At 33.5% G+C, this 10,400-nt stretch overlaps 1 protein-coding gene across 1 annotated transcript; it reads left to right on the plus strand.

The window, feature by feature from the left end:
* The first annotated feature begins 8,253 nt into the window (after positions 1 to 8,253).
* On the plus strand, positions 8,254 to 10,025 carry LOC117241996 (5-hydroxytryptamine receptor 1-like). Its single transcript, XM_033508321.1, has one exon. The coding sequence runs from the start codon at positions 8,315 to 8,317 to the stop codon at positions 8,882 to 8,884; it is 570 nt and encodes a 189-aa protein (XP_033364212.1). The 5' UTR covers positions 8,254 to 8,314; the 3' UTR covers positions 8,885 to 10,025.
* Positions 10,026 to 10,400: the final 375 nt, after the last annotated feature.

Here is a 10,400-nt window from a genome sequence, read left to right on the forward strand (position 1 = left end):
TTCAGTGACACATAAATTCCGCGATAAGAAAAGAATCACATTTATTTCGCGATGTTTCTGCTATTTTTACAGAGGAAATAAGAAACAACGTTTATTCGAACGATTTCGAAATCAACAGCCGTGCACGTAGTACAATGGGCCTGTCCTACTTTTGTATTGGGTTCTCAATTTAATTTACGCAAGCTTTCGAGATTATCCGCTGAGAGATTAGTGGCTTACGCATCGATCATCCGAGCCTATATAGCGAAGCATGCTTATTTCTTGATCGTTCCATTACAGGCAAGCGTGATATAAAGTTCGAATAATTCATCCAAATTCGTGACACTTTTTTATCCCATTTTTCTCGATTTTTTATTGTCAAACCTATATCTTTTTCATTTTTATTTTACGACTGAATTTTTGCGTTCCGAAACTTTTATTTCATAAACGTTTTTTTTAGTTCCCTAATTTTCGCTATCGAAACATGAAATAAAATTTGAATTCACTTAAATTCGTGACCTTTTTTTTTAACCTCTCGTTTTTTATTTTCAAGACTTTTTGTATATCTTTCTAATATTTATTTTACGATTAGATTTTTGTGCTTGGAAATTTTCATTTCATAATAATCGCGTAATCGTTATTTTACTTTCCAATAACCTTCTATTACTTAAATTTGAAATTTTAATAAATTTTAACTGTTAATAAGCCACGCGAGAATTGTCACGAATTTGTATGCGACGAATTTACGTTTCATCTGTCGCTGCGAATTCGCATCTTGTAGCACAACGTCCCATATTTTATCATGACTATAAGTCTGAAAGTAAAACGTTTGTTGTAGATACGATCGAACCCTCGTGGCGATACGCAGGATAATATGAGAGCGGTAAGACAACCCTTAATATCAATCTACCAATCACAAATTCACTAGTACATCGTTAGATGATTTGTCGAAGAGTCGCTTCCCTTTAGAGCTTTTCATCCGGTGCAAAGGGATAAACTTGGCACGAAAAAAATAATTATTGTCTCTTATACAGTCGCTAGATAATAATTTCTAAATTTCATGAGTACGTTGATAATATTAACAAATATTAATAGATATCGTTACTTACTCTTCAAAATTATTCGCGATAGATTTTTAACACGGTAAACACGTTTGATTGATTAGATATCTGCAATTACGGTTTCCATCAATCACTTTGTAGAGTAAACGCAAATACAGTGGCTACAAACGACATTGGCATACCAAATATTAGTATATACATACTAATTAATTATGTTCAGGTATGTTAAATTTCGTATCATATAGTAGTACTTTCAAATGCATATAAAAATTTGATACGGTAAAAACGAAATGAAAAACCTGATAAAGAAAGCACTTTAAGAGAAAATAAGAATATGTGCCAATATCTTTTGTAATCTCTATAAACGCATTATAAATTAAACGAACGCAAACGAAAGTTCGAGAAGTTGAATTTGTTCTGAGCTACACGATGTGTGTATGCTATGAGTATAATGTCGAGCGTCGATCGTTTACAGAAACTTCTGCCTGTGTTAAATAGTCAACTAACAATCCCTTTGCGCCCCGCTTCCACTTCTAGACAAGATTGCAGCCGGTTTCATAATGACAACCCTTTTATCTGCCAACGACTTCGACTTTTCTGTTGAAGTTCCGTTTAAAACTTCCAAGTGACTTTAAGAAGATTATGAAACTGGCGGTAAACATGAATTTTGCGAGATAACGCGATAAAACAGTTGGACGCTGTACCATTTCGTCACAATATTCACGAGAATCAGAGCAAGAAATCATTGAAATATTTAACGGCTTGTTTGAGTACATCTCTTCTCAGTCATATAGTAATTCATTATCTCTACAAAAAATACAATTTAATAATTAACTATTTTAACGAAACAAATTGAGTGTTCAAACAGACTTGCTAGTAATTAATCATATCCTTCGCTTTTGCCATGCTTCGTACCAGATTCAATATGTTGTGTAATTTTTTTAGAATAATTCGGACGTAACTAATTATGAAATTCATTTATCAAGGAAACGAAGTACCGTAACTATATTACGAAGCTTCACGTTTACTGTTTCATTAATTTATGAGTTTGTTTCCCCTAACAAAGTTCAAGATTAATCGATTAATTTATCTTCAAATCAATCTGATTAATTAATAGATCCGTTTTTGCATAGAACACAGCTAGAACGTGTAATTAACACTTCAACAAAGGTTGTATTGTTTCATTAAATTGGTTCGTTAATGGTATAAAATCGATCAATTTTGTAAAGTGAAATATAAATCTTCTACTATTTAAATGACAAATTTTTCGCACTTGTATCCGTAGAATATTCTGACAGCGTTTAAAATACTGGAATATTCTACATATTTTTACATATTATGTATATTCTGTACAATTTTGCATCTTGAAACTTCCCGCTGATGCATAATCATTCGCAATCTAGTCGTCACATTAAAAACAGCATCTTTCAAAGGGACCAAGAGAGAAAAAAGAAAAGTCATAAGTTATGGGTACGTTTCTGTTATTCGTGCAATCGCATCTCATCGTGGCAAGTCTAATTCGCATGAAGAGAGGACCGAGCTGGTCTGTGGGTGGCCTAGATTTAAACACCCACCAGATTATAATCTGTCTTAAAATTGGGGCGTAAAAAAAGGACGGAAAAGCGATAAAAATAATCAGACGAGCAGAAGGTAATTCTCGTGGCGGATAACTAAGCTCGCGACCCAGCGGATTTCTGTCTGTACCACTAGTTCCGGCTTCAGCTCGTGGTCTCAAACCACCCACGGCTTTTCTCACTTCTCCAGTTATTCTGGATGTCATCTACATTCCTGACGGTGTGGGTTAAGTTCATCTGTATTTCCGTTCTTTCGCATGCCGACAATTTTTTCAAACAATTTATTCTCCACCAACTCCCATTTTCATCGATACTTATGAGTTCACGTGAATATACCACAAATGAAATTATTTTACGGGCAAAGATTATTATCATTTATGGTATTCAAGAGAATCAGTTTTCTGCGTTTTGTGACAGTCGTTCGATTATACGCGTTGTTATTAATAGAAGTGAACATAAAGCGGTTCAATAAAGAATTTAAATGTCATTAAGCGTTAGTCAAGGCTGCTTGTCATTTCTGGACAATGCGTCTGTGATGGTACCGTCGCTATAGAAGGATTTTATAATGATACAGAATTTTCAAACTTTTTCATCTTTATGCTTACCATGTTATTATTTTATAACGCATTATTAACAGTAGTCGTTGAATTTGTTATTTTTATATATGTAAATATAGACTATTAATGGATATAATTTTTGTTAATATAACATTCGTCTGTGTAAAATTATTTAACGAACATTAGGAAATCCATTTTTTAAACCACTGTACATCCTCTGACCTGCATCTCCATCTCCACTATCACAGTACTGGGAAGCTTTACTAATGAAACCGCTAGTAGATCCTGGGCTTCAAGCTCCATCTTGCTAGCCTTGCAACCTCCTATCCTTCTATCTTTTCTTCCATAGAAACTTCGTACTTTTATTTTTCCCCTTTTCCTTCCTTTAAAAGAGTCATAAATTTAAGTATACATCATTTAAACTAAACCCGAAGGCGTGTTATGTGTTGACATAATAACAAATTACATATCACATACATATAGTTAATGATTTCCTATATAGATTAAGAATTATAGATTAAGAATATTCCTATTAAGAATTTAAATATTCGGTTGTAAAAGTAAAAAACGATTGATACTAAAACTACCGGCGAAAATAAAATATTCTTCCAAAAAAAGATACCTTTTCACCCTTTTATTTCTTCTCCAATTTCACTATGATCATCGTCCTAAAGTTATATCCTGTTTGTTACGCGTTCGATTTATGTCGAGGTAATTCTACTAAAAGTTGATATCGGAAACCATGTTCGTATATGTAAAACCTAGCTTACTCTGATAATCTCATTAATATTCAATGGTCATTTCAAGCGTACGTTGTAGTCGTAAATCTCGCAGAGTTCCTCTATGCAATCTATGATAATGCGCTTTTTTCAAACGAATTATTCGGAATAAGTACGTAATCTAAATGCGTTTGATTCAATCGTCCTTCGCCTCTTTACCGAATTCACTTTAATCATATATTTTACATAATAGACACAATTTCCTTTTCTTAATAAAGAAAATGTTTTCATCTAAAAAGATAAAAATAATAAATTAACTGCGCATCTTTATACATTTAGAGCAAAGTGAAAAGTATAACAATACATACAATGCACATAATATGTAAAGATAATATAAAATATCCAGGCTAAATGCCCAATATGATATTTAGCGGACAAAACAAACCTCTATATATGTAAAATCCATTCTGTTAGTTACATTCATAAAAATATGAAATTGCATAAATATATCTAATGATTAGACTAATTTCTTTATATAGTAAACGAATTTCTTTCTTTTATAAGGAAAATGTTATCATTATAAAAGATGAAAATAATCAAATTTTCTTCAGCCTTAATTGTTGATCAATATTTTCACCATTATTTTAAAATTTGCTTTGCAAACAAATGTAATTCGTTTAAAATAACTACGACAAAATGGTAAATCGGTTAACAAGCGGCAAATCTACTAATCATTTACGGATTTTCGTTCGATAATTGTCAAGCGGACAGTAAAATATTCTTGCAATCAGGCTCATTGGGGTTTCGATGGATTAATCTGCTTATCCTAGACAAAGCGGCATATAGTCATAGCTGTTCGTGCGGATCACGATTCAACTAGTTAGATTTTCGGGTCAATGAATCGATCTGAAACCAACCAAAAAGTCGAACTAGTCGAATCGTTAATCGTAGAGATATTCTACGCGAGTTTTGAACTATGGCGATAAGACAATTTGCTCATTATTTGTCGTGTTTAGTTTGGAAGAATCAAAATAAAAAAAACGTGAACGAAACGAAATTAAAAAATGGTAAATAGCGATAGTAACGCTATAATTGCTACAGTTCTATCATATAAGTATATATTACATGTCGTCTAGAATTGGTTGATTAACAAATTTCTAAATGCTTATTAGCTTAACTTATTCTTACGCGAATATCAATTTACACTATCATTATGTCTACTGTAGTTTATAAACGATCAGCCGCGTCTTTCCCTAACGTCACACCATCCCACACTACTACACATTAATTATTCAAATTACTAAATATTTATGTCACTAGTAATATCATCAAATACTCGATAAAACTTTCGTTACCTTTGTTTTCGTTATTTACTTCATTTACTATGCATGTGATCTATTAATTACCTTAAGTAGCACGTTACCTATTGTCGTTTGACTAAAGAGCTTCTAATTATCTTAATGTCGAGCACAATTTACTGTATCGAACGATGCACCGACTTCCCGTCGAAGTCGCACGCAATCCGATTACCCTGACGCGAACATCGAAATTGATGGCGAAGCCAAAACGCAGATCAGACCCTAAGGGCTTCGCGTCTATGCATATTTGATAAGGAGGAGGGTTAGTTCAACGTTATGCTTAAATCATCAAAGATTCGGATATTATTAAATCATAAGCCATGTCGAAATATCGATAATGATTCATCAGGTGAACCATATGTAGTAATGATATATATAAATGTTCATTAATAAAATATTATAAGTGGATATAATTAATAATAAATTATAATCAATGAAATAATTTAGAGATAAATTGTACATTTACATTGAATTAAGTTATCTGAATGGAAATTTAGATACTTTATTATTGATTCTTCTAAAATGAGCTATAGTATTAAGGAGACATTTATGGCAATACGTTATAGAGAAGAGTTTCTAAAAGATAGAAGAATTACAGCAAGGATTATAATTATATGAAATTGCAGAATATTTATATAAAATAGAGCGTATTGAATGCATTCAAGCGAACATCATAAATATTTTGAAGATATCATACGTATTAGAACTAGATAAAAGGTTCAGTACATAAAAATTCATTAAAAATATATATTTATTTAATAAATTAGTATTACATATAACTTATTTAAATTATTTAATATATATTTAGATATTACGGTGTCATTTGTGTGACGTAAGTACTGTATACGTTCTGTAATTTTTGCATGGACATTGCCATTTAGATTTAATTAAAATTCATGCTATGACATAGAATGGTTAGATCTTAAAAAAATGCACAAAAAATAGTTTCGTAGATTTCTTCTTTCTAATTTTCCATTATCCTCGTGTATTATAGATTAAGATAGTATTAAAAAGCATTAAATATTAAAATAAAATTACAAAATACTTTAGGGAAAAAGGAAAAATACTTTATAAAAATGCAATAAAATATTTGATACGTAAAAGCAGAAAATTAGTTCGTAGTGCTACTAATTAAAAAAATGAATTTGCTAACATTAATTTATATACTTTACTACGTAATCTGAATCCGGATCAGAAAAATTCCGCGACAAAGAGAATCTATTTATAAATGCATATGTATGTACGTATTAGGTTGTCCCAAAAGTTTCTTTCATCTTATAAAGAAATAATAGATGCACAATATTTTTTGTTTTATTTTATTTTATTGAGATATTGAATTTGTTCCAATAGAACAAAATTTATCATACATAATTCAATAAAATAATAAAAAACAACAAATGTTGTGCATTTATTATTTCCTCATAATACAAAAGAAACTTTTGGGACAACCCAATATTTCCTTCTATTTCACTTAAATGAACTCGGTGTACAATTTCCGCTGGGGAGTTACTTGCAATTTAAGAAACGTTACAGCGGACTTCAAAACACGAAGTTTCGTACTTACCTACTATGATAACTATTTATCAGTATCTAGTTGCTACAGTATACACGGGAGATTTATTCTACCGGAAGGATCGAGAACCGCAGTCGCATTGTTATCATGTCCACAGATTGCGAGTTCAATTTGAGAATATATTCTGTGGCGTGTGATTCATGAATACGTTCACGAATTGCGACACATATGTTCACTATCAATTATACATATGTATTTTCTATATGCTAACGCTTTAATTGCATTTAATTTCGACGAAGAAAATTTAATTGTAATTTTTGTCTATTATGATATTTGACTTTTCTTTTTTTTATTAATTGTAACATTTGATTTTCCGAAAAGAAGAGTTTCATTTTCTTTTCTTCTTTTTTCTTTTCTCCCTTTTTTTTCGTAGTTTCCCTTTAAAGAGTTACGTATATTAAAGCCATAGAAAAATCACAACTTTTTACGCATTGAAATGTCAAATGATTTCATAAAAAAGTAGTTTATAAAATAAATATTGTAACTCTAACATGTAGTTAAAAACAATTATTTAATTATTTCTCAGCGTATAACATAAATGTATAGCAATTTACTATATTTTAATAATCGTATTATATTAATGAGATTTGTTCAGCTACAACCCAATTAATAAATCTTATTCGTTTTCGTAATATGGATATATCCAAAAGTTTTACTTTAAGCAGATTATAAAATTATTCTCAAATAAGAATTCCGCATAATATGTATATTCCTTTAAATATTAAATCCCGCGATATATCATCATTATATTGCCCATTCGGTGTTTATTACATTATATTGTAAAACATAATACAGAGCCACTTGTTCACTAATCCTTTAAACGGCGATATCAATTCAGTCTTCAGAAGGTAAAAGCGCCATTCTTCACCCACTCGTTTCATTCAAAATTCCAAGCTCACAGAACTTCAAACCACACACGAACCCCGCATACCAACGAGCTATCCATCCGACCGCGCACGACTATCGTGCACCGTAAAAAGAACGTGTTCAGAAGTTCCAGTGGAGAAGCTAAACTTTCAAAGAACCGCGAACTCGTTGGATAAATACAGCTACAAAACTGCGGACTATTATTAAAATAACAGAATATCGAAGATGTTTGACAAACGACAAAACAAAAGGGAAAAAAGAGAAGAACACCCATCATGTACTATGTACAGTACATCTGACAGTAGAACACATTATCCTAACTTGTTATACTGCTGGAAATACTTACACACCTTAACATAAGACCCACCTTAAAGAACAAGGAATCAATATAAAAGCAATTACAATATCTAAAGTACGTTAAACTGTATAACAAACTGTGAACCTTACCTCTTATGTCGCTAATAACTAATTAATATATGTGACATTGAATATACATGTGATAGGAAAAGAAAAAGCATTCGTAAAAAAAAATTCATGAAATCTTCAACTTTCTGTTACAGTGTAGCGGCCACGCGGTACGATGTTTCGCTGGTGGTCCCCGAAAGAGCAACGAGTCTCAATGTCCGATGCTGCAGAAGGTCGAGAAGCCCATCCTCTCCTCGTCCACGACGACTACGCCACCGATGGTGTCGACCAAGTCGACGATTGTGAGAAACCACCTGAACAGTACCTGTAGCGTGACGAATTCGCCTCATCAGAAGAAACTGAGGTTCCACTTGGCGAAAGAGAGGAAGGCCAGTACCACGTTGGGAATTATAATGAGCGCCTTCATCGTCTGCTGGCTACCATTTTTCGTGTTAGCCCTGGTCAGGCCATTCCTCAAGGATCCAGACGCCATCCCAGCATTTTTATCCAGCCTGTTTCTCTGGCTCGGTTATTGCAACAGCCTATTGAACCCTATCATCTACGCGACCTTGAACAGAGACTTCAGGAAGCCATTCCGCGAGATCCTATACTTCCGCTGCAGTAATCTGAACCATATGATGAGGGAGGAGTTTTACCAGAGCCAATACGGCGATCCTATTAACAATTGCGAGATCAAAGCCGGCGAGATGGACGATGCTGAGCGTCTCAACAATCAGGGTATCGAGGCGATCGATATCGCCACGAGCGCTCCAAACGAAAGCTTCCTGTGATCTCGGGGTAATGTCGATCGCCAAGCCGATCGCGAAACCCTCGAAACGAACCTGGACCGACCGTGATCGATCACTCATCGTCAAAAGACCCCTGTCACGTTAATAGCCGATCGATCTTCTCGGTTTCGCGAACGAAACCGATCGTAGATTATTTCGTAAGTTGGTAGATAACTAACTACTTTCGATTTTCCAATAACTGGCTACTCAGTGGACCTGTTGTTCGTCGCGTTACCATGTTGCTCGAGGAAATCAAAATACTCGACCAGTTTAACCGTGACGAATTGAAGATCTAATTTCTAAGAAGAACTTCCCTCCGAATTGATTTAAGTAAACGTTATCGTCATTGTACGTTCGATGATCATGCATGTTAACGTAGAATCAGCGGCTGCGATCGATTGCGACTTAGATCATTTGGGACAAGTCTAAGAGTCTGAACATCTTGTCCCCGATGTGTATTTGCTGTTTTCAGCTGGATCGATCCGAATTGTCTCGTGGTCAGACGTCCGAATAGAGCCTCGTGGAATCTGTTCTGTTTCGTAGTAAGGAAAGAAGTCGTCCCAGTACTGTCTCCGTGGAGTGACAGGCGCAGAGCAAGAACTCGTGTTGCGGAACAGACGCTTCTTCGACTAGACTGAGATCACGTGGAGAGTGAGAAAAAGAGAAGTTAGCAAAGAAATTCTCTTAGGGTTTAAATGTGATTGGAGAAGCGACATGGAGAAGCAAGAACGAAATACTCGAAAGCTTGGATGGTTAGATCGAGTCGATATTAAGTACATTTATTTGTTGTGATGTCCATGATATACGAATGAAAGAAATTCATGTTCCATGGGAAATCATGGTCTCTAACATTGTACAAAGGATACTAAACTCATCTGTGTAGTGTCGCGATGATAATTTTGAATGGTGTGTAATTAGTAAAAGAAAAAAAAACAAGATATGTCTTGAAAATAGGAACTTCCGATTTAGGTGTACGAAAACGCGTCTGCCAGTGCAATCGGTTCTTGAAATTGTAGATGGTTAGGACGAAGACAAAATGGCGTGCGTTTTAAGCGATTCTGATCTTTTTAAGGATCATAAAATGATTTATTGGGGACACACGAAACTAATGAAGTTTAAGAGTAATTTATGAAAGGGAAACTTTATTGAATTTAGTTCCCTATATTGTTTCAGCAGTAGAGTACTTATTAATTGTAACGAATTATATTATATTTAAAAATGTAAATTTGAAATAAAAAAAGTTACAAGGTTAATACATATATTCAGTGTGAAAGGGATGTTAGCTTAATACGACTTATAAATGAAATCAGAGGAACATAAAAGTTTGTTATAAAGTTGACGATGTTTCGCCAGTCTTTGAAATTACAGTATAGCAATTTAACAATTTAATTTTCGATATGGACTTGTGTATTCGTAGTCTATACTTTAAAATATCCGGTATAAACGTTACTGACTAAATTGTACGTAACAAGAGATAAAAGGTACGAATGATTTAAAAAATGATAATTCAGAATGCTGA

The sequence above is a fragment of the Bombus vosnesenskii genome, unplaced genomic scaffold (assembly GCF_011952255.1).
Source record: "Bombus vosnesenskii isolate JDL3184/JDL3185 unplaced genomic scaffold, Bvos_JDL3184-5_v1.1 scf7180000016262, whole genome shotgun sequence".
NCBI lineage: Eukaryota > Metazoa > Arthropoda > Insecta > Hymenoptera > Apidae > Bombus > Bombus vosnesenskii.